Source organism: Aricia agestis, chromosome 13 (genome assembly GCF_905147365.1).
Source record: "Aricia agestis chromosome 13, ilAriAges1.1, whole genome shotgun sequence".
Classification (NCBI taxonomy): domain Eukaryota; kingdom Metazoa; phylum Arthropoda; class Insecta; order Lepidoptera; family Lycaenidae; genus Aricia; species Aricia agestis.
In genome coordinates this window covers 6,983,804-7,010,547 of record NC_056418.1, presented here as the reverse complement: position 1 = coordinate 7,010,547, position 26,744 = coordinate 6,983,804, and the positions used below count along the sequence as shown (strand labels likewise).

The 26,744-nt window shown below is 35.1% G+C and overlaps 1 protein-coding gene across 1 annotated transcript in view; it reads left to right on the top strand.

Annotated features, from left to right (window-relative positions):
• Positions 1–6,540: 6,540 nt before the first annotated feature.
• Positions 6,541–26,744, top strand: part of LOC121733316 — a 29,221-nt gene continuing 9,017 nt past the window's right edge. The window contains exons 1-3 of the mRNA XM_042123533.1: positions 6,541–6,615; positions 11,444–11,818; positions 24,689–24,821. Coding sequence (XP_041979467.1) covers positions 6,541–6,615; positions 11,444–11,818; positions 24,689–24,821 — 583 coding nt within the window. The remainder of the gene's footprint in view (positions 6,616–11,443; positions 11,819–24,688; positions 24,822–26,744) is intronic.

The window sequence follows — 26,744 nt, the reverse complement described above, 5'->3', positions numbered from 1 at the left end:
TTGCTCGGTATAGCAAACACTCATTGACTTCGTGTTACTTAATAACTTAATAGTTACGGGCTAGACAAAAAAAACTAGCTAGATCGATTTATCGCCCCCGAAATATACTAAATTTCATGAAAATCGTTGGAGCCGATTCCGAGATTCCAATTATATATTTATATACAAGAATTGCTCGTTTAAATATATAAGATAATACAGTTGAAGTACGCTCTAAAACTTTCAATGCGTAGATATAAGAGTTAAGACCCATAATATTATTATCAAGCTGTCCCGGTAAATGTTGTTTTGCCATATAAAGTATTTTGCCCATATAATTTTATTGAAGTGACAATGGGCAGTCTCGAGTTGTAATAATTTACTACATAATATATATATATATATATATATATATACATATATATATATATATATATATATATATATATATATATATATATATATATATATATATATATATATATATAAATTGGAATCTCGGAATCGGCTCCAACGATTTTCATGAACTTTAGTACATAGGGGGTTTCGGGGGCGATAAATCGATCTAGCTAGACAAAAAAAACTAGCTAGATCGATTTATCGCCCCCGAAATATACTAAATTTCATGAAAATCGTTGGAGCCGATTCCGAGATTCCAATTATATATTTATATACAAGAATTGCTCGTTTAAATATATAAGATAATACAGTTGAAGTACGCTCTAAAACTTTCAATGCGTAGATATAAGAGTTAAGACCCATAATATTATTATCAAGCTGTCCCGGTAAATGTTGTTTTGCCATATAAAGTATTTTGCCCATATAATTTTATTGAAGTGACAATGGGCAGTCTCGAGTTGTAATAATTTACTACATTATATATATATATATATATATATATATATATATATATATATATATATATATATATATATATATAAAATTGGAATCTCGGAATCGGCTCCAACGATTTTCATGAACTTTAGTACATAGGGGGTTTCGGGGGCGATAAATCGATCTAGCTAGGAAGCATTTTCAAAAAATGTATTTTTATTCGTGTTTTATCAATAATCGATAAACTGAAAAATATGACTCTTCCTGACATCTATTGGCGAATAATAATACTATTTTGTTGGCAACTAATTGTTTTAACGACCAGTAGATGGCGTTATTGTCGTTATTAGGTAACACGAAGTCAATGAGTATTTGCTATAACGAACGAAGCTCGGTCATCCAGGTACTATTATTTATTCAACAAATGCACTTATCAATATAAAAAGTAGCCAGTAGCCGATTCTCGGACCTGTAAAGTCGTTTCGGAGGAGTACGGTAACTAACATTGTGACACGAGAATTTCATAATATTATATAAGATTATGTTTTCATTTTGTTTGTTCACGAATCACGCAAAACGATACTGGGCCGACATTAATATTTATTTTACCGATGAGAATGAAACACTCTATTATTATCACAGCTGTTAAATTGATTTTCAATTTTCATTTTAAACGCTTAACGAAGTAGGTATACTTTCAGATATAATTATAATGCCAACGGTCTGTTTTAAAATATTATAAAAATATATATCTCTTGTTTTTGTCTTTCGGGGGCGATAAATCGATCTAGCTAGTTTTTTTTGTCTAGCCCGTATTATAAATTAGCAATTATTTTATTAACTTCATCTTATGAGTTAAACCTACAATCATGGTGGGTTTTATCGTAACCGCGCGAGTGGTCGCAAAAACTCTACTGCGCTTCAAGTCTCGCCACTCGCCCTGTTTTTGTCCCTTCGTCGTTTACTTACAAATTACATTTATGAAACTCATTACAATCATTCATCAATCAACTTTTTCTTATCATTTACATTACGCTTTTTACACCCTCGTCTTTTTTCTTAAGTTAACTAAAATAACTTTTACTTTAGAAGTAAGTAACTAAATTAACGAAAGAAGGTTTTGTCGAGATAAAGATAAGGTACAAATGTACGTTTGGCCCATACTTTCGTTTGCTATTTAGGTTTTCCTTTTATGCTTTTAAGTCTCTGAGGTACTAGTAAATAAGCTTATAGATCTGTTTAATGTCAGATAAACTAATTCTCATTAAACAGACATTGTACGTATTGTTATATTAATAAAAAAAACTAGGCCTTTACATCCGTAATGTATGATTTATACGGTATTTTTCAGAGCGAAGTAACCACTCCTCAAATACTGTGGTGCCTGGGACAAGATTTTTAAATGTCCGTATGGTTGCCCAAGCACATACGGCATTCTCGCATCATAGTCGGCCTAGTCCAGAGGAAAGAACTAATCAATACGTCTGGGTGGTAATCAACTATGTGCGGGTTTCCTCACGATGTTTTCCTTCACCGTACGAGCGTCCGTATTATGTACTTGAGATTAGAAAATGTCTCATAGGTACACGCCTCCACCCGGGCTCGAACCTGCACCCTCTAAGAGTGCGAACCAAAGGCCACGGACGCTCATTCTAATAATAATTAACTAATATATTATACAAATTATTTAAACTACCGACATTGAAAAAAATATTAAGTACTATTTAGTAACCTATGATACCTACTTAGATCTTCGTTATAATGCTAGCCCTAATTTCTGAGAAAGATCTCGAATGAAGCCTTTTATGCTACAAAATGTTTGCATCGACGCGTAATATTTTTGCGTCTCGGCATACGACACGAGAACCTTCTATCTTGATATTAGCGCATCTATAAGATCGTACTGACTATATTTGGTGTATTGAAAACAGATAACATGACAATTCCTAGCTTCCTTTTTAAACAACTTAGTAAGAACTTAGAAGCCTCCGTGTGAAAAGACTGTTTATGGTTCTTACATTAGAAGTGATTCGTTGTAAAAGGTCCCGTGTTCGACTAACACAAATAACTTAATTTTGAGTCAAGTTTTAATAAAAAATGTTTGCCTGGGAAGTGTGCAACTAACAGTAACTCTACGTTTACTGTTAGTTGCTTTTTTGTTCAAAATGACGACCAAAATTTCAATATTTTAAAGTTTTGATGAAAAAAATACTAGATCTGTTTTTAAAGATTGTGAACTGAACTTCCCTAAAACGAATTTCAATTCAAAGAGTTTTCAAGTTGTATAACAATTCAAATTGCGAACATAAATTTGAATTAGTTTTAAGGTTACTATAGGTCAGTTCATTTCGCGAGGCAACGTGACTCGACGCATAATTGCATTATTGGATAGCTATTCAAAATTGAATACTTTACCATACCAGAAAAATGCAAGAATGTCGAACTTTCCAGCATTTTTCTGTCATGGTATGGTATTTTACGTTATTGTCTTAAATGGATTGCCGCGTTCGTGTGATTAACACTAGGTCACACATTTGTATTCTATGGAGTGTAGTCAGATGTGTGCCAAATGCGTGCGTGTGGTCGCGACTCAAACAAACAGCTAGAACGTTCACACGCTCGAGTTACCTCCTAACTGTCACAAATAACCACCTCCAGCAACAATGGAGCCATGTTGACATACTGCTACTATGTTTATTTGCGGAAATTGGCAACAATGTAATATCATACAGTATAGTACATGCACGGTGCTTACTTTTAATAATATTATTTTCTGACATTTATATAAAATACTCGTATAATGTTTGTTTTCAAACGCCTGGACTACGGGGCTCCGGGAGAGGATGGGAACCTCCCCGGCTGAGCGTCCCGGCGCCGAGGGGAACGCTTCAGTTTGCCGAAGCGTTTCCTAACTTTGGTGGAAGTCCGGTCCCTTCTGAGGTACACCGGCCGGTCGTGGAGGGAGTCCTGTGTTTGTTAGATCCGGGACATCCCTCCTTTATACGGCTGAAGGCGAACCGCAGGTGGTTTTAGTGAGTAAGAGTCTCACATACCCCCGGGGTGCTTCAGCTAACTGAGGCACATCCTCAACCCGGGCCACCCATGATGGATTTCCCCTGCGCATCAAAAAATGGAATTAGAATACAAGCCTGAATCGCATCGTTAAACATTTTAATATGTGACAACTCTGAAATGAAAACTTTTCCCGATTATCTTCCTTTGAGTCTCAAAAGCTTATTCCTACAACGTATATGGCCAAAAACTTTTGCCGGGTAAGCTAGTATATTTTAATACTTTTAAACTACAGTCAAAAATTCGTCCGCATTTGGTCAATAATGATCAGATTCTGATACAGTTTACGCGCAGTTAGAGTCGTAAATCTACCGTATTCTTTGTAAGTTCCATAAGAGCCAAACAGTACTGTAACAATGTCATTAAACGATTAATACACTTAATAGCGGCACACCCCGAGCACACGTTATAGATGGAGGTAGTTACGGCGCTAAACACCGCAATTAATACTCGCCGCTCCTCGATAAACACCTGGGACGATTTTGTCAGTTACATATTGTGACTGATGTTATCTGATTGATTGATTCTGCAGAACTACAAGGATGGTTTACGAAATAGCTGTCAAATAAATGACTTCAGCCATAAGTCATGATAAGGCTATAAGCAAAATCATAGTTCAATGAGCTTTTGCCCGCGGCTTCGCTCGCGTTAAGAAGTATTATTACATACAAACTTTCATCCCCTATTTGAACCCCTTGGGGTAGGAATTTATCAAAACCCTTTCTTAGCAGATGCTTACGTCATAACAGCTACCTGTATGCCAAATTTCAGCCCCATCCGTCCAGTGGTTTGGGCTGTGCGTTGATAGATCACTATGTCAATCAGTCAGTCACCTTTGAGTTTTATATATTTAAGATGACTTTTATGGAAGGGGATAGTTCATTGTAGGTACTCACTATCCCTTAAGGCTTAGAAGATAGAAGTAACGTCTAACACTGAAACTATAACGTCTAACATCTAACACAACATCTTATAAAGAGTCACTTAATACACTTTTATACTCATTAAACAGCTGTTTCTTGAGTGACACTGGCTGAAAGTAGGACTAACACCTTGCAAGCAGCCTTGTGTTAGTTCTATTGAAAATAGAACTAACACACGAGCTTAAATATTTTTGGAAGAAATGTATTAGAAATTAACGTAGTTAGCTGTAATGGTGTAAATCATTTTTTTTATTCTTAAATTATAATCTTAAAGATTAAGTCGGCCCAAATTTTGTTCCTGAAATATGTGACTTTAATGTAAGTAATAGACTAATTCTGAAAGAGCTCAATTCAAAAACAAAAGCTCTCTTCCTGAAGCTCGAATTTGTTCAAAAACAATTGAATTTACATTTTTGATTTCCAGTGTTAAAAATTATTAATAAATCAAAGGCTTCCTTTTAAAACCTTTAAAGGATAAAAAAATGCAATCTTCAAACGATCCAGAAGAAAGAGCTTATCAATGACGCGTACTTGTAAATTCCGCGGTAAAAGCTCGACATACCTCGCGCACTCCCCAATGCCCTATAAAGTACGAAACAAAAGTGATGCCATAAAATACCCTTAACCTTTTCACGCTTATCTCACGAGATATGGCAACACCGAAAGTATATGTGCTAATGCAATTAGTACTTAAATTACGGTTTCATATAGAAAATACTATTATAAATCCAGCAAGTTGACAGTGACGCACCGCGCTAAGTAAAAGATTTCAACGCGGGCTACACGCTACGACAGATTGACTTCTACAGTACTCCAAAACTAATAATGCGCATGAGTGACCGTTAATAATTACCGTGTTACAAAAACTACAGGAATATCACGACGAACTTTGACTAATACATGTCTCTTAAACGCAGTGCAATTAGAAAATGCAATATCGTCTATCGTCGCTCGGGAAATACGACTGTTGCCGAAAAATTACTAAAATGTATATGCGCATTATCACTTTTGGAGCACTGTAATATGATTTGGTTTAGGAATTCAAGTTAATACTTTACAGCTTGACTTCTCGCACTTTTAAATTTTTATTTTTGCACAGGATAATGAGGATATTTTATTGTTTCGAAAAGAAGCATAATAGCCCCCTGGATGCTCTCCAAATCACCACTTACTTAATTACGCACAGTCCCAGATGGGTGCTCACGGCGAGACCAAAATTTCTCTCTCTCCAAATTTCAGGCTGCGACATTATCTTCACGGAATCCTGCAGGTCGGATCGTGTAAGCGCCCTCGCAGGCAGGTCGTATAGCAGTCAGGTCGCCGGAACAAAGGCCGATAATGTAGGGCCGCGTATCGGCCGGACCACGCAAATTGGTTTATTGAGATTGCAACCGAGATGTGGATTACAAATGATACACTCCACTTGAGTTAAGTAGGTCCTTTTTCCAAGATAAATACGACGTATTAGTAGGTAATGATAATTATGAACATTGAAAATTAATTCGCGATTAATTGTGATGTTCTCGTGATATATTATACCATTTGAATGATATACCTTAGCTATTATTTTGTTGGTGTTGCTAAATCTCGAAAACAGCTGAACCGATTAGGCTAATTTTAGTCTTGAAATATTTGTGGAGGTCCAGGAGACGTTTATATAAATTTTTAACTTATGGTACTTACTGTCATTAATTGAAATTATTTAAATATTTCTAATTGACTTATGGTCATTATGCATGCTAGACTCAGCAATACAATCATAGTTGCAATATCCATCACCCGCAATGCAAAGAGCTTTATCCTGTTGGTATAGTATAGTTAGACTATCAATACAATAAAAAAATGTTAATAATTAAAATATTAAACAGTTACAATCAGAACATTCCAGAAATCATCATAGACATTCGTGTAACGACAGTCGGTAACGCGGCGCGGCGAGACGCGGCGGGAATCAATTTATCCGACCAAGGCCAGGGGCATGCCGCAACGCGACGAGACTTATGCAGAGGGTATCACTTGATGGGAGTATCCAGTGTCTCTATTGTAGCCTTTGTGGTGATAATTTAGTTGTACTTGCTGGGCACGCGATTTATTAGTCTGTGGTATAAAACTTTTTGTTTTGTATTAAGTTACCGTGGCTGGCAAAAAAGTAGTAAGTATATTTAAAAAATTGAGATAGTAATATTATTATGCTAAGTGAGGTATATTAGCAGTCATAACAGAAGTGTAGTCTACAAAGATGTTTATATAAGTTATTTAACCCATCAATCCCCAAGCGGCACCTGGCTACCGCATAACAATTAACAATAATTGAAAATTTATTGTGTCTGTGATTCCCACGATCCAGGTATTAATACATTTTGCTACATATTTAAATGGAAAGAACGATCACTAGTTTAATGTGCTGCAAAATTAACTTTCACACACAACGAATTCCTTTTCAAAAGGATTGAAACAAACACATTATCAATAAGCAACAATATATCAGCGAAATCTGTCCTACGTATAACGTACGCAAGCAAACTAATTGTTAATCATAATAATATAAGCGACTACGTATGTCATAAGTCATGAATCATGACTCATATTCGATCAAACTATGCAAGCCTATGAATTCATCTGATAGTTATCCAAAATATTTTAAATACATAGTATAGGATCGGGAAGTAGGCGCGGGTTCAATAGTCGCGACAAGATCCTCGTGCCGTGATAGAACGCGCATAATACACTACACAGTACACACCCTACTACACTGGCTTTCTCACTACCACGTCTGATAGTGTCTTAGAAAATAGGAAAGTAAGAATGTTCGAATATGTAGTAAGGCACAAAGCTCTCCTACTGTTGAAAAGAGCAATGGTGTCTTTATTTTTGTGAGAGAGAATTTCGATCTTCAAATAAGTATGTACATGTTTTTGTTGTATGTGTGTCGTATTGTAACCGTGATTGTGCACAATAAAGTATTTTTCATTCATTCATTCATACAATGCCATCTTTTTCACCACAGTATCCGATAGCATAGCTTTAAAAAATAAGTATGCGAACAGCTTTCTTACTTCAGAAGTCTGATCTCCTCAGGATAAAAGTTATTGTGAGGCAGAAGTTTTAAACATATAAAGACAACGCTAGTAACTATCACAATGCATGATATTACAGTTTGTCATGATAATTAACTTTTGGTGGGAGAAAATTTGATCATATTAAAATTCTATCTCAGTTTTTTTATGACACCTAATAAGTATTGTATAAAATAATAAATCTTTTATTTTTGATGCTTTGTATACTACTCATGAAGCCTCTTAAAGTCATTCGTTTATCTCTGTAATTTAAAAAAAGTAAACACTAAAATACTCAATTGATGTTGTAAGTAAACCTCAGAACGTGTACTGTTCTGTTGGCATTACTTTGATAGCCAACCCAACATTGATGACCACAGGAAATCATTTTCTGCTCCACCACAGTCGATGCGACCACGAACTGTTTATCAATTATTATATTGTACGGAATTTAGCATAAAGCTGAATATTATCTATATTTGTAGTAAAAACTATTTGAAAGTATTTAAAAAAGTAGAAAAAGTACAAAAAGGGAGAAGTAGTAAAAGAACCTCTTTCTGCGGGCACTTTTTACTATAGGTTAATCTTACAAAATGCAAAGTATAGCTTTTTTAACTTTTCTTTTGGTATTCTCCATTGAAACAATTATTATGTTACCTTAGACAAAGGAAATCATCAAAATATTGTATGATTCCATTAGATTCCATAGTATGTTCTAATATTTTAATATTCTTTACTCATATAAACAGTAAATCTTTCCCCAGCAACCCTTATCTGATAATAACTCGTATTACAATATCTTCAAGTAAATATATTTCCTCATGCACATCAAAGAAGCTAAAGAATTTGATAAAGTCGTGTAGCAAACAACCAGAGACATAATAAATGCATTTATGTTAATGGTTTTCAATAGTTACAGATCGCTCGCTCCTCTCCAACCGTGCAATTACAACTGCGCCAATTTTTCACGTTAACTTACGCAATTAGAGTTAGCAAGTGGTACTCCATTAATTGTTCACTTTATTAAATTACACTGTTCTGGCGATCAACTGGCCTGGCCCACTTTTTTTTAATTAGGGTATAAACGAGCAAATGGGTCACCTGAAAATTGGAAAACAACAAACAACTCCCGTCCTCATAGACATATCATAGACATCGCAACATTAGAAGAGTTGGAGTGCGCTAGCGGCCTTTTGATAGGGAGTACGCTCACTTCTTGAAGATTTGCAGGCCGTATAGGTACTTCTTTCATAGGATTTCTGTTTTATGTAACATCAAAGAATTTATTTAAAGTTAATTAAATTACGGACCTACGTTTTCTAGTCTGTTCACATAAAATCCAGCTGATGAAAACTAACATCGACGTGTATTGTCTCTATGTATTGACTTAACATAACCTGAGTCAGTTACCCCATGCCCCATACCTGACTAAATAAAGTAACTTCACGTATGGAATAATTTTTCATGAATCAATTAGCTCTACCACCACTCTTTTTTGTGTTATCGTTGATCTTTCAACGAAGACAAATCACACGATTTGGAGATTTATTGGCTTCATATAATACAAAAAAAACACAATGATAGAGAAAGAATTAAGCCACATTTACCGTCATTTATTCCGTTAAAAACGCTTCGTGTTAAAAATTAGCCGTCATTACTTTAAACACTTTTTAAACTTCCATCGTGTATACTTAAAAACGAGTTATTCCTTGAAGACTTTACATTATTAACTTAGAAGGCTGCATTATACACTTACAGCATAGTGAGTTAAGGCCGTGATTGACAGGTTATTATCAAATAAAATGAGTTGGGGGCTAATAAAGACGCTTTCCTGCAAAAACTTTACCAACGTGTTTTGTAATTTTCAAACGATGCTACAAAAAATTATTTGCTTTACCTATCTGTTTACAATTTTGTTTTTTGTCACCTTCTGCAAAATCTACAAAATGGCTGTTCAGTGCTTAATTTACATATTTAACTGTTTTATGTTAAGCGGTAATATTCTAACATAACCAAGAAGAATTTAATTTAAAAAACTTCTGTATTACATATATATTATTTGGATTGCCATTTGCCACAATCTGTCAATAATATAGTGATGGGACCACGAACTGATCGACGCTCGCAAACATTTTCAAAAAATTTACTTTGCTCGTTTGTAGATCAATACCGTAAAAGTTTTTCTAGTAATTTATACAAGTAAACGGATGCAAGTCAAGTCCATTTGCCGTTTAGACATTTACATATAACATTCCCATGCCTAAGTCCGAGTCTTAGATTGACAGCGCCATCTGTTCCCAGTGAAAAAATGCTGCTCATATATTTTAATTTATAACCTGAAGTGGTCTAGTCAACTAATAGCAACTAGAGCTTATAATGTGTGGAATTATCTTACCTATGCAGTTCTAAGATATCATTATAAATAGAAAGATTACTTTGGTATGATACATTAAAATTGTATTCTAAGAAAGTATTAATTTTGTATTATGTAAAGTAAACCAAAAACTGGCACTCATATTTACATTAGGTAGGGATTCCTAGTTCAATTCATACTTACATTAGATAGGGATTCCTAGTTCAATTCATACTTACATTAGGTAGGGATTCCTAGAATTTTCAAACAAAAATCTAAGCTGCCAAATATATTGGGATGACTGTCAACGATTGAGTATGGATTGCCCTGCATAAACTGTTACTTTGCTGACTATCCTTATACCAAAGCTTCTTTCAAATTTTTCTTGCACCAAACACCTATTAAAAACTAAAAATATTTTCTTCATTGATGCTCTACCAGTTTACATATCTGACATGTAACGGTATCGCGGTATTACATCTCTCTGCCGTCAGAGTCGATTTGAACATCTGCAGTCATTGCGGCAGTTGGGCCGTGAAATTCGCGACCCGTTGATTGTGCGGGCGGCGATAATCGATCTTACGCAATTAAGGATCCGGTTTCCCGTTCCGTGTGAATATCGATATACCGATAAAAAGTGCGCATCACTAGTTCGGAATTTGAATATGGAAACATTAATTTCACGACATAGAACAAACGATCATTGGGCTCATTGGCAGTTTACCATTTATTCACACTTTAATATAGACTATAGGCAATTCTATCAGGGTAAGAGTCTTTTCGCATAGGATTTTTGGAAGTTTAATCTCTTAAAGTGAAAATAATTAGATGTTTTCCTTACTTAATTTAGAAACACTTTAGATTATGATAAGCAGTTTAGCACACGTTGTGGATATTTGGGATAACTTGCCAATTTTTTTTTAATTAATTTACTTAAATTAGCTTAAAACACTTTTAAGATTATAATGGTATCAATTCATTTACTTACTAGTTGAAGCTACATATGTGTTTCTGTGAACTGTATTCACAGAAACACATATGTAGCTTCAATGATTTTTGGTTCTGTGAACCAAAAATCATAATACTGCCTAACGTAACAGAAACCCCTGTAGTAAACCAGAAGGAAAGGAAATAATTACAAGTACTAAAGCTAACGGGAAGGACTATAGAGGCTCGTACGGAGCTTAGAAAGATTAGCGTGGAAGGCATTGTTGATACGCTATCAGCTGTTAGAGCGCAGTCCGCCATGGTACCGCGCACGGAGCGCATGCGCGCGCTGCAATGCTCCACTTCCTGCACGGCCTAATCGGGACACCGATATCGATATTCCACAATCGATAAATTACCGCATCACTATCGAAATGTGTTCGGCGCGGTTCGTTCGAATTTCGAAATATTTGTTGGCGGGCGTCGCGGTGTTCTGTGTGAGTTGGTTGGCGTCGGTCAACGAGTGGAGCAGCTGGAGCCATCGTGCTGAGCCCCTGAGGTACTCCACCATGAGGACTATAGTGGGATACTCGGAGGGCGCGCGCGCGGAGAGGGACAGACCGTCCCCCGTCGCCTGCACCAGTCTACCAGCGTACCCGGAAGTACCGAATATTGTTAGTTTTTTTTTTCTTTTTTCCACGAATTATTATGAATTAAGTATAAATTATTAGGTAAGAATCCATTTTATCATAGTTACAAAAAATATACTTGAAAAGCCTTTCCAGAAATTAATGTTATATTATAAATTTTAATAACGTTATAGATATAGGCACTAGACAGCATAGAGTAACCCATGTAGTATGTCGGTATTGAAAGTCTTAAGACAATAATATTTTTACAATAGATTATAATTTTTGATAAGTAAGTACAGTTTACATCATTCAGTGTTTGATCAGTAAACTAACGCCGCCTCTGTAACAGATACAAATAATAAACATTATTGAACTAAAAACTGTAAAAATGTTACACGTAAAAAATTTGAAGTGCAGTGGTGCAATTTTTCGTTGCATTTATGCAACGAAAAATTGCACCACTGCACTGGCCGCTGCCCATCGTTTAATTATCATACATCTATAATTTAAATTTTAAGTCCCTGTGGCCGAATGTACTTTATCTATACGCCTTCCATTGACAAAAATGCCCTTAACATATCTTTTTCATAATTTCCAAAAAAAAAAATGCGATAAACATTAGATACAAATTAAAACAATAAACCACAATACAACTTACTTATAATCCCATTTAGTGCACTTAAACTTTATAAACAGAGCTCATACAAGCTTCTCACTTAATTCATCTGATATAAACTGCTTTATGCAAATAAGAGCTACTCCGATGACTTTTTCATCGATATTACTACATGTTTTATATTGCTTTACGTGTTAAACTGTAATAACTTGTAGGTAGTCTCTACATGTTACATTTATGTTTCAAGTAGCTCTCCGCTTTTCTCACAACTGTGTAAGGTTTATGGGGGTAATCAATAAAACATGTATACTTTGTTAATATTGAAATAATTGAGTCTAGGGTAGATTTATTAGCGAAAATATTATTAATATAAGTTTACTGTTCAATATAAAAAAAACTGTAAGCTTCAAAAGAAGTCTACATTTCCGTCTATTTGTACACATAGGTCTACCTTCTATTGTGTTTTAACTTTGTTTAAGTAACTACATAAAATATATTATGTAGTCAGTTAAAAAAACTATATTGTCTTACCTTGATGTGATAAAAAAAATCTTAAAGAAATAACGAAAGATACTATATAAGTGTGTACTAAATATTATGTGGTCTGAGATTATTATTTTATATACTTTTAAATGCAACTTCCATATAAAAGTGAAATGTATCCATCGTATTCGATAAGTGAAGATATTTTACGTGGTAGAGCCATGCTTCGGCACGTACCACGGGCTCACAGTAAACCGGCGTGAAACAGCGCTTGCACTGTGTTTCGCCGAGTGAGTGAGTTTACCGGAGGCCCAATTCCCTACCCTTCACTTCCCTACCTTTCCCTATTCCCTTCTTTACCTCCCCTACCCTGTAATCCTATTTCCTCTTAAAAGGCCGGCAACGCACCTGCAGCTCTTCTGATGTTGCGTGTGTCCATGGGCGACGGAAGTTGCTTTCCATCAGGTGACCCGTTTGCTCGTTTGCCCCCTTATTTCATTAAAAAAAATCCCAGCATGTGCGGTGTTGAGTTGCTTATGGTCAATAGCGCAGATAAACACTTTCCTTTTTTCATTGTGGTGGCGCAGGCGGTTACGCGTTACTACGCATTAGATATTATTTACTTTTTACTTTCGCTTTTGGCGATTTGGATGAGAGTCGGTGAATATCGAACAAAAATGAGTAGGTATACATACGAAACTACTACCGACTAAAACTTTTAGTAATTTACTTCTAAATATTCATCATACATTCAAACAGCTAAAAGTGGCTAAAACTATTTTATAATGTCTAGAACGGTGTAAGTGCAAAATGTTTGGCACGCTCGCCTCGCCCGTCGCACTCGCTGGCATGTGACGCGATCTGGCAGATAGGAGATTAATGCTGTATCGAAATGATTGCTTAGAATGATCCAATGGAAGCCGCAATCACGGTGTTAACATTCTTTTATGTATTGAAAGATAGTTAATATCTTTGCAGATAAAAATTACCTTAGATTTATTGCATTATTTTTAAATCCGAGAGATATTTTCAATGGAATTCCTATGAAGCATGGGGTATACAATATGGATAAGTATTTCTTTATTTATATACATATTTATCATATATATGTATTGCTCTGGATAATGATATTTTGTCTAAAATGTCATAATTACAATTAACTCTTATTCTCACTTGTCTGCTAAACTCTATTTTATTAGGCATTCGAAAGACTCAGTATAAGCCGCATCTGCATAATAGGTAGTTATTACAGGACTAGTCTAAGGACTAATTTGCCGGCCGACAGTGGCAATATCATCTAATGACATGCCCCGATCTAGTCTCCGTACAATTACGCCACACTTTCTGCAATTATCTATAATTTTCTGTCGCAAATTCTGCATTTTCTAATGTTAATGCAAATTGACATTTAACGTCAGGGCGATTGGGTGCACGGTCCATCCCGCTCCCGCTATGCATATTTAGTTGATGGCATACAATGTGCGGAACAATGCCAGTTATGGCTGACGTAAAAAAGTTTTTACGAGAAGTTGCACACTACAATAGCTACTCGCTACTGGTAATTGCTACTAGGAAATGTCCCTCGGTAGCTCGAGACACTTGGCCCTCTATAAAAGTTATAGGAATACGACAAAGGTTATCGCCCTAAAGTCTAGACCCAAGAGGAAGAGACGAGTATATTTATCTTTTAATACTTATGTAATGTGTAATATGTAATAATAAATCTATGGACGCTTCACACCACGTCAGTCTGGCCCCGTGCTAACTACTTGAAGGACTAGTGTTACAGGTACCAGACAACGGAAATATATTAAATACTTTTATACTATACATATATTTAATTTTTTTATTATATCATACACATATTTAATACACATCCAGACCCGGGAACATTGAAAACTTTTTTTGTTCCGTCAGCGGGATTCAAACCCGCGACCCCCGGCTTGAGCTGCCACACACTCAACCAATTGAGCCACAGAGGTCGTCAAAGGTATAATACATAGTGACTGCCAAATACCTGCCTGTATGGACCCTTATTCGGCAAAGTTATTCGGTATACATTATAGTATTTAGGAAATACTACCTTGGTAGTATTTCCTATAAAAATCTCAGAGTATGTCCCGTATGGCTCAATTAATTGCCCACCTCCTGTCGTACTGCCGCACTCAGAGACGAATATTAAACGCTTAACAGTAAATGAAGATTTTTGACATAATTCCATACAAATTGCATGATACAATATCTGTCAAATTTCTCATTTAATTGAAGCTTAAACATAATTAAACGTCTCTGAGTACGGCGGTCAGTCTCTTAAAAAATCTTAACTAATTTTGATAATTTGGCTGCTTGGACGTTATTATATACTCGTAAGTAATAGCAACAATTACTCTAAGTAAAAACTTACAACTTACGTAAGATCCTCGCTTTTATCATAATAAAAGATGAGCATTACAAATTCCTCTACCTGTGTATGATTTATTAAACCCATAAAAATATTTTTATGGCTCTTTTATTGAAATAGCTGTTGTGTGTGACTAGGATTTGTTGGTAAAATATTTTATGTAGAGGCGTACCATCTTACGATCGTATCCTGTAGTAATTTTACGGTGGATTTTTAGATAAAGATTAATCTTTGTTAATAAATCTCACAAAATCTACAAAATATTCCAGTCTTGGTTCTGTGAAAATATATTTTTAATTGAGATTTTAAAAAATTTAGGAAGGAAATAATGTTTTGATCTTTTTTTTTTGATGATTTTTCGAAATCCGAAGTCACATTTCATATTCAAGGAGCTTGATGGTCACAAAATACGCTTTTTTACCCTAACCATTACCCATTGAAAACCGCAAACATCGATATATCGATAGATATAATTATGTTCCATTATTTTTTTCTATCGATCGGTGTCGATTTCGTACTGATTACACACTCCCACTCGAATTACACCGGGCGTCGATTCTGTTCGTGTGAATCGTGCCCCGCATATTATTATGTTACATTTGTATCATTATTTTTTTCTATAATCGCATTATTTCATTAGCGATGAACCTCTGGTTTGTAAGTACAGGGTGCTACGAAAGTCGGATTTACTTAGGGATGGCATCCATAATATCTTTAAGGATTGAAATTTTGTACTAATTTATTTTATAATTATTACGAGCTTTTGCCCGCGGCTTCGCTCGCGTTAAGAAATATTATTATATACCAACTTTTATCCCCTATTTGAACCCCTTGGGGTTGGAATTTATCAAAATCCTTTCTTAGCGGATGCCTACGTTATAACATCTACCTGTATGCCAAATTTCAGCCCGATCCGACCAGTGGTTTGGGCTGTGCGTTGATAGATCACTATGTCAATCAGTCAGTCACCTTTGAGTTTTATATATATAGATTGCCACGGTAGACATAAGTTTAAATACATATATGATTGTAGTAAATATGCTTTCTCCTTTTAAACTGCTGGGTTAAAAAGGGCAAAAGTAAAAATGCCTGTAAATTCAAAAGTCCTTATTCCATAACAAAACGAATAAAGCATTTTTAACAGTTTCACTTTAATATTATATTGAAGTAAGTAAGTAATTGAGTAAAACAGAGAAATACGCAAAAATAAAGTTTTAATATGCGTTTTTTACGTACTTAATCAGGGCGAGCGAAGCGAGCCCTAGTATATCCCACAACCCGTACATTTTGTGGTACACTTTATGGAAAGACTTTCACGTAATTGATTTGTGCTTTAATAGTAAATAGTAATTTTTCACTTTTGTATGGGCAAGGGCCCGAGCGTCACGAGTTTCCCCATACAAAAGTGAAAAAAATGTTGGTCTTTCAGCGCTGCTACTTTCACAGTGAGCTCTCTACAAGGAACACGTACACACCCTAAAGTATTATCACTTATTTTTGTTACACCCTGTATATAGTCAATTATACTACACGTATTGTATGTTCGATATAATTTTAAGTTACGTGAGTTGTTTAACCTGTGAGTGACCAAGTGTTATTTGTTCAGCCATAAGTGTGTAAAAAGAAGCACTAAAGCTATAATAATGTCACTTATTCACTTGGAATCAGCTTTTAAAATGTTTGAATCGAATGCATAGTTTGATTAATGTGTTTTAACTTTTAGCTATTATTAGAGACCAGACTATCTGGTATCTGCTATTACTAACATAAATCAAATCATTTGTTATTTTGATCTAATTTCTTTATAAAGTCTTATATCACACTAGTTTTATAATTTACTAGCGACCCGCCCCGGCGTCGCACGGGTATAAAATATATAACTATACAGTGGCTATACAGCCACTGAAAAAAATGATTAAAATCGATAGCCTATGATCCTTAACGTGGTCTACTTTTTTCCACATTCTCCTATCAGTCTTAGCATGATAACATATAGCCTATAGCCTTCCTCAATAAATGGGCTATCTAACACTGAAAGAATTTTCAAATCGGACCAGTAGTTCCTGAGATTAGCGCGTTCAAGTTAGCCCTTTCAAATAATTTTCCCCCGTTTTTTTCCATATTTTCCTTTATTTCTTCGCTCCTATTAATCTTAGCATGATAAAATATAGCCTATAACCTTCCTCGATAAATGGGCTATCTAACACTGAAAGAATTATCAAAATCAGTTGCGTAGTTTTAAAGATTAAGGGAACAAAGGGACATGAGGGAAAAAAAAGCGACTTTGTTTTATAATATTACTAGCTGTCCCGGTGAACTTCGTGTCACTTTAAAACCTTCTCTGGACTTCTACGAATATTTTAAGACCAAAAGTAGCCCAATCCGTTCAGCCCTTTTCGAGTTTTAGCGTTACTAACACAATTGAAAATCCATTTTTATATATATAGATAATTTAAGCGAAAGTTTGCGAGTGTGTTAATAACTTCTTTGCTCTAAAACTCTTCTACTTACTAATAACTTCTTTATTCTAAAACTCTTGAATTTGCATGAACACATACTGAGCTACTTTTATCCTGAAAACGTACATTTTTTTCGTAGCAACTCAAAAATCACCTCAAATCTATAGCAATAATTATTACATAAGTAACATAAAACTTACAATGACTAACAAGACTAGGTTACGTCGGAGACCTAGATGTAGGCACGTGACACGCTGTTTATGTCTCCTGGCTTTCACCGTGACATCATTATGGCGAATATAAGCGTCACGTTCAAGTACAGTTATTTGGTTTGTTAATAGCACAGTAACTTACATAGTAGGTACAGTAAAGTCAACGAACGAATGCAGTCCTTATTTCTGCTATTACTACTTACTTACAAACTTACAGTACTGGTAGTGCCAAATATTTCACTTTTCTATACTTCTATATGACAAAAAACTACGGGTTCCACCGGGCACTCCCAGTAGAAGTGAAAAAGTAGAAAAGTGAAAACGACAATTAGCAGATCAGAGCTCAGGCACACATTGGTTTCGCTCGGTAGAGATATTACCTCATTTTTAGGGTTCCGTAGTCAACAAGGAACCCTTGTAGTTTCAGTCTGTCCGTCCGTCTGTCCATCTGTCTGTTCGCAGTTTTGCTCAGAGACTATAGGACCTACAAAGCTGTAATTCGGCATGAATGCACATATTAACGATGCCGACAAAATGGTATATAAATTCTTAAAAATAATATATTTTTTATCGTACCTCCTACCTACCTACACATCAAGCGGGATGGTTTTTTTTCGTGTCCACCCGACCGTATGTGGTGTCTTTGGATAGGTTTTTTAAAAATATTACGAGTATTCATAGATCCATTTGTGAAATATAATATGACGTTTTAAAGTGGAAAAATCGTTAGAATCCAGTGTCCCCCCCTTCTACCAGCTAAACGGTTGCTTCTAGAAATATGACAAAATTCACAGGAGTAGGAAATATGCTGAATTTAAAAGAAAAACTAACACGGCTAAGAAGACTTCATAGGTTTTTGAGTTATAGTCGATCAACTAAAAAAATGTATTCGGCGAAGTATATAGGAACTTTTCATTTGAACGTAACTGAGATTATGTTGTTAGTCTAGATTCTAGTGTAAAACACGTTATAAATGTACAATATTCATTGACAATGCAAAAATTATCAAAAACTAGCGGTACTACGGAGCCCTATATTGTTCGTGGCCCAAAACGCACTTGGCCGGTTTTACTTTGCTTCCGTCTTACGAATTTTTTAATTAGATCACGTTTCATTCGACCTGATACCTGAAGCAAAGCCTGAAGCGAATTTAATATTGTTTACCAATCTCTACAAAGTCAAATAACGCCGCAATGAAGTTTCCACTTTAAGAGGAGTCCACACCGCCGTTTTTTCATACAAACGTTGACCCCTGTTTCCTCCCTGGATAATGCCGGTAGAGTTATGATTTTTTTTCCTGAATATCTATGGCCACTATTAGCATGTCCCTATGTTTTCTTTTTTTTCATAATTTTATTATTAAAAAAGATAAGAACGTCCAAAAACCCAAAAAATGGCCAGATTTTCCTCTGTGTCAAACACCCAGAAAACAAAACTGACTAGAATGTACAAAAAAAATAAAACATAGGAACACAGCTCAAGCCTTGCTATAATTATTAATGAAAAAGTACTTAAATCGGTTAAGTTTTGGAGAAGGAATCAGCGGACAACGTATCGAAGATTTTCTGTTCTTTTATTAGAACTTTTGTCGTGTTGTCTCTATCGCGCTCTGCGGTGGGAAACTTGAGATTGGTGAGACAGCAATACCTTTTCAAATACCTATTTTCAATTTCTTTTGCCCTTGGTGTATCCCCTTTTAAATATGTCTCTAATCCGTTGTTGCGAGCAAAAGCTATTAAAAATGTATCATAATAAATTGATGGTTTATTAAATCCTTCGGACGTTTATTAATAAAATCGACAGAATTACGATGATTTTATGTATGATATTAATAATGGAGTTTAAAGTGTACGGCTATACATATTACCGTATCAATATTTTATACGACACCTCATATAAATTATTTTATGAATTCATTCCTCCTGGAAAATCGCCCACGCGTCCTTTAAGAGATTAATCTCCTTTAGGACCTTTAATAAAAGCACATAAAGATCACAATCGTAGGAGCTAAAGGTAAATTAAATCTGGACAGATTCTTACTTATTTTATGCTTTATGCTTTATCGCTTCTTTTATAACCATACCATTGAAAGTATACTTACTCAAATAGTATTTTCTTACTGCGGAGTATCATAGCCGTGTCCCTGAAATCAAAATTGCTTTACATATTATGATTGTAAACAAGTTTTTAGTTAGACTTCTTTCAAAATTCCAAAAATTAAGTAAAGGTATTACAGAGTCTGATTTTGGGTTTTCAAATAAGTATTATTTATTAAGCGCATTAGCGCATTAAAATCTTATTTTATAACTTTATGAGATTGCTCATACCTAGCAAACAAACTAATCCATAAAAACATTTTTAGGGTTCCGTGTCCAAAGGGCAAAAACCTGACTAACGGCAACAATTACTAACGGCCGTTCCCAATATTTGATCTATCTCTGGTTTTGCCCTACTAGAGATAGGAATAGCTCACAATTGACATAAAATATATGTCTCTAATGTCTAATGTGAGCTATTCCTATCTCTAGTAGGGCAAAACCAGAGATAGATCAGATATTGGGAACGGCCGTTAGACATTAGAGACATATTATATTTTATGTCAATTTTGAGCTATTCCTATCTCTAGTAGGACAAAACCAGAGACAGATCAAATATTGGGAACGGCCGTTAGGCTACGATGTCTGTCCGTCTGTCTGTGTGTCTCCATGCTGTAACTCGAGAACCGTTATAGCTAGACTTCTGAAATTATCCCAGATTGTGTATATCTGTTGCCGCTATAACAAAAAATAGTTACTAAAAACAAAATAAATTAAATATTTAAGGGGGGTTCCCATACAACGAACATGATTTTTTGCTATTTTTTGCTCGATATCAATAACGGCAAGACATAGGCACTTGAAATATTCACGAAAAACTTAGTTTTATTTGAACTTTAATAATTTATAATAAAATTTAAATAAATTAAATAATTCCCATATTAAACACAATTTACAGCCATTTTTTGCTCTGTTGTGGTACGGAATCCTACGTGCGCGAGTCCGACTCGCACTCGGCCGATTTTTAATACTTATTTTAAAAACGCTTCATCGCGCAAATATTAATCGTTAAACATGGTTTCGCTACGGAACCTATGAGCCGTGAACTACTTATGTATCCAAGTTTTTTGCCTGTAAGTATAATGTAAACACATTCGGTTTCCCTCGGTACTAGGGTTGCCAGGCGTCCGGATAAAGCTGGACACAGTCAGGCTTTTCGCTTGCGTGTCCGACCAAAATTAAAGGGAGTCCGGCTTTTGTAGAGCCTAGAATCTATAACTTTATATAAAAAGCCCTACTAGACGATTGACGGACACCTAATGAGATGAAAAATTGTAGAGCTGTTAAATTGTTTTAAGAAAACAGAAAATCTGTACACGCTACCGAATGTATTGCTATGAGTACTAAAAGATTTAGATTATAAGTACTCGATAGCAAGGTTCCGGCTTTTTTGTACTAATGTCCGGCCAAGCTGCCTGCTTTGTCCGGCTTTTCTTTCTAGCAACCTGGCAACTCTACTCGATACATATAATGAACAAGTTTTACAGTCAATAAAAAATATGTTTCAGATCTATCATGTACTTAAGCATTTCTAATAAGTCGGTCTCTGTAGACATGGCGAAATTTGATTAAAAAATTTAATAATTGGTACAGATTTTTATGCCACGCCCACACAGAAATTAAGGTAAGTAATATTGTAAATAATATTTTAATAAGAATCGAAAAAAATACTGTTGTGTTAATGGGTATTACCATATTAGTAACTTAATACAAATACTTAAATAGAAGAAATAGGAACAATCTTAAGAGAAACAATCCAAACCAACAAACTGAGAGGTCGAAGGCAGGCATTAACCCTTTCTCGATTCAAGTTAAAACAATGTACGAAGTCTAAGCTAGCCCCAGATTAGAGAATAAATTCCTAAAGGCCAAAGAAAGCAAAACAATGCTTGACACATACAAAAGCACAATAGCTAATCACGCACGACTCCGCCATGATACTTATAACGCACATAAATTACAAAACACTATCCTAGAAAATTCATCCATCCCAAAATAAACTCACCTACTCGGAAATAAAGTGCAAATTCCTTCGGGAACCTTTTTCAATAGGTTGAATTTATTTAAAGGGCGAATTATAAATCAGTACACGCTAAGCCGAGACTTTCTTCGGCAGCGTTCGACTTATGCAAATGCTACGCCAGTGGCGATGGCTCGTCGCATTCGAAGTGACACATCCTTAAATTAATTACCGCTTACCGCGTCCAGATGGATCGAATTAACTTAATAAATCGCGTCAGCCGTCCGCCATGACACTCGGCAATTTATGAATTTCGAACGTCACTTTTTTTTAATTAAAAATATTACCGACGCATTGACTGCGGAGTATTCGAGATTTAAAGCCGAGTGCGTGTCAGACTCGTTAAGTAGAGTTGTACAGTCAAGTAGTTTTCCTTTTAAATTCATTTCCATTTACAATAACAAAAAGCTTTAATCCACAGAGTAAAGCAGGACCAAAGGCTTTATGTAGCTATTTAGCTAGGCTAAGGTTGGATAACCTCGTTTATTTTATCATAGTACGAGCGTAGAGCGTACCTGATATTCAATAAAAATAATTAAAACTTTACAACCACTTCGCATCTCCTGCGTGGCCGCGTCAGGCAGTAAATTTTTATTTCGCAGAAAAAAGAAAAGCTAAAGATATTACACGGGAATTCATAAAATTATTATGACTAACACCTATTTAGCGATGTGTTTTCTCACAATAGTTAATTTTTTACGATAGAAACAGTAAAATCTAAGGGTGTAAATATGGATAAAAAAACTTGAGAGGTGACAAGGGACTCGGATGAAACGAAGTTATAAAATATAAGAGTATATTTCTCAATACTAGAGATCGCCCAGTGGTCGAAATTAGATCTCAAATAAAAAATTAAATTAAGTTTTAGATTTCAACGCTTTTCTATTGATATTCTATTGTCAAAATATTGACTTTATTGATTTTTAGACATAAATTCCTGCGACACTCTGAGATTAATAAAATCAAATGATGACAGACTGGCCGTGTATTTTTTATCTAACAGTATTTAAGATTCAATATACAAAAAAACTTAAACTATCAACGCCCTGTGCCACACAGGGCCTGCCTCTGGTACCATGCAGGTACTAATAAAAAAGTGTCGTTACAACTTTTTCGGTCTATCCCCCGAAAGGCGCAACGCGCGATAAGGAACTACGTTCCAATTATTCAATAGCAGAAATTTGCCTGAGACTGACGTGCATTTTGGCCTGATAAATTAGCCTATAATATGGGTCTCATGACTCATCGTTATAAACTTTATATCAGTGACTAGTGTGCTTTATCTATTACGTTAACTTTAACATAATATTATTATGACTACAACCACTGTTAGTAACTACTGGTAATTCTATAAGAACACATAATATCTACTAGCTAGTACAAATAACTTTCCCTTTAAAAATACGAAAAATCTTTACTAGTGATACTCAGTAAATGTCGCAAAAAGCATTCTAAACCTTTTCTTATGCAATGGTTCATAAGATGGAAAAACTTTATAGAGTCTATACAGGTCTATACATAATTTATTTACAAACGTCATTAAGTTGCTCTATATGGCTGTGGCATCCTAGGTGGCTAATGGCTATTGTATGTTTATGTGGCGTCCATGCATGAAGTTCACACTGCTAATCGTTTGCGACGGATTAGGCACAGTAGAAGTGTATACAGTAGAGTAACTCAACATTAATATCAATAATTGTTTTGCTACTTCAGTTTAATGAAATCACGTTAGTGAGTGCGTACGCCAGATTCACGCATAGTATAAACACAATAAACAGAAGTATTAATGGTATGAAGATAGTCTGTTGATATATTATTATGTTCATATTTTTTTGTACTTAACTGTCTATTTATGTGTGGTAAAGTCGAAAGGACTCGCGTGCATTTGAAACACGACAGTCTTAAGATAGACTATTATTAAACAAAACATGGTTTCGTGTATGCGCATTGCGCATCTCTATGTGTATTGTTAATTGTTTAGCAATGGTCTGTCTTAAGACGATCGTGTATCAAGCGAGCCCTACAATGTATCATGTATATATTAATACGTGAGAGAAAAACTTTGTAACCCTTTTTACGAAAAATGGGGAAACGTAGGTGCATGAAATTTCGCACAGTTATAGTTTATATGGTGAAGGAGTGCATCGAGCTAATATTATTTTAAAATAATTGCTTTTATCATATATATTTTTAACAAATAAAACGTTACACACACTACCACACTACTACTAGGAAAAATGTCAGATTTTTTAGTGACAAGCCTATACATACGAATTATACTCTTTTATTTATGGTTGAAGTCTGCTGACCATAAACCTATAATGCTATATTATAAGTCTATGCTGCTGACAACAAGTTGACAAATTGAAAATGGATTATTGTTTTTTTTTATTTAATTTTAGATACTATTAGACAATGCTTAAACGGTCAGTCTGAGATCAGCTAAGTCCCAGAGACAAGAATTGAAAAAAAACTATGATAAAGTCAATATTTTTTACAAAATATAGGTAGTAGTCCTAATGTCGTTGCAAGTAAGGTCGAATTTCGACCATTGGGCGATCTCTAGTTAAATTAATTTAACCAAATATTCTATATATTTAATTAACGAAAAATCCTTTTTTTCAGAATCGCACATGGCAGCGTAATTCGGCAGACAGCAGATGGCAGAAGGTGAAGGGCACGTCGATATCGCTGTACGCGGCCTACTACGACACGCGGACCAGCCAGCCCTACGTGCGGATACTCGCTATGTACCATGGTTAGTCTATACTTTACATACTACAAAAAATTTGCAACTTGTTTGCAACTTACTTTCACGCAAACTTTCTGGATTCTCATACCACGCCTAGTGGCTCACATACCGAAGAGCACACTTTGCATCACAGCTCCGTAGGGGACGTAAGGATAGATCATGACGAATTATTAAGGCTGCTAAAGTCGGTTGACTTACATAAAGGTGCTGGGCCAGATGATATTCCACCTCTACTAATTGCTGAGTGCGCCTCTAGTTTGGTTATCCCCCTCGCCATACTTTTTTCGAGATCATTAAAGGAAGGATATGTGCCAAGTTTTTGGAAGACAGCGTTTATAACACCTGTTCATAAGGGAGGAGACAAGGGAAATATCCAGAACTACAGGCCGATTTCAAAACTTTGTATTTTCGCTAAACTCTTTGAAAGTATTGTGCATAAACAAGTTTTTTCTGCTCTTAAAGGCTGGTTTATACAAGAGCAGCATGGGTTTCTAAAGGGGCGCTCAACAACCTCTAATCTTCTTCTAACTTACGACCATGTCAGCTCGGGCATGGACTCAGGGGTTCAGGTGGATTTGATATTCACCGACTTTAGCAAAGCCTTCAATCGTATTGATCATTGTATCCTGCTCAAAAAGTTAGCGTATGCGGGTATATACACGGAAACCTTCTTCGATGGTTCTCATCGTATATTTGTAATAGGTTCCAAGCCGTTGCTATTAGCGGGTTCATTTCTAGGTGGATATTCGTACCTTCTGGTGTTCCTCAAGGCTCCCTGTTAGGACCTTTACTTTTTGCTATATTCGTCAATGATATTTCCTCCTGTTTTCGTCATTCTTATTTCTTTTTGTACGCCGATGACACAAAAATATTGAAAAATATAGCTTCGCTTAATGACTGTCACCTTTTACAAGAGGACTTAAATAGATTTAGTGATTACTGTGTACTTAATAAGTTAGATCTTACGAGTAATGTATCTAAATCTTTGTCGTCAACTTTAGTTGTAAACTAAATTTAATTAAATATAATTATGAACTTCAGAACAAGGTCCTCGTTATCAAGAAATCCATAAGGGATCTTGGAGTTATTGTAGACTCAAAATTGATCTTTGATGAGCACATCGACTATATTATTAAAAAAGCCTCAAAAGCCCTGGGATTTGTCATAAGGTCGTGTAAAAGTTTTCAATCTGTCAAAGTAGTAAAAATACTATATTGTGCGTATGTTCGTAGTATCTTAGAGTATTGTTCGGAGTTGTGGAAACCTGCTTACAACATATATATTGATAGAATCGAGTCCATACAAAAACGGTTTCTCAGATTTATTCAATTTAAGTGCAACCATTTTCTAAATGATTATGATGCCAGGTGCAAAAAGTTTCATTTTCTCCCCTTGTACCACCGGAGACATATAGCTGACCTGACTTATGTATGTAATGTTCTAAATAATAAAACAGATTCCCCTGATTTACTTAATAGATTTAATATTAATATTCCCCGTAGAAACGCTCGTCATTTTATGCCCCTTTATGTTACACCTTACAATACATACTACCGTAAAAATTCTTTTATACTTAGGTCTAGTTCACATTTTAACAGATTTTTAATTGCCCATCCACTTGAAGACATGTTCTCCCTAAAACCAAACAAAATTAGAAAGCTTATGACTGATACGTTCTTAAAGTAAAATAAATAAAATTTGTGTATTGAATTACTTTTATTGATTTTTTTTATCGTAAAAGTAAAATACTAAAGGATTGTACCATCTGCCGTGTGTTTAATTATGTTTAATTAAGTATAATTATTTTTATATTGAGTACTATTTGCTTCATTAGCTAACAATTTTTAATCTCTCAACCATTTCGTGTTATATAAAATTTAACAAATTTGGTAGTTTGCTTAAATAATAATTTACATTTTAATTGATTTT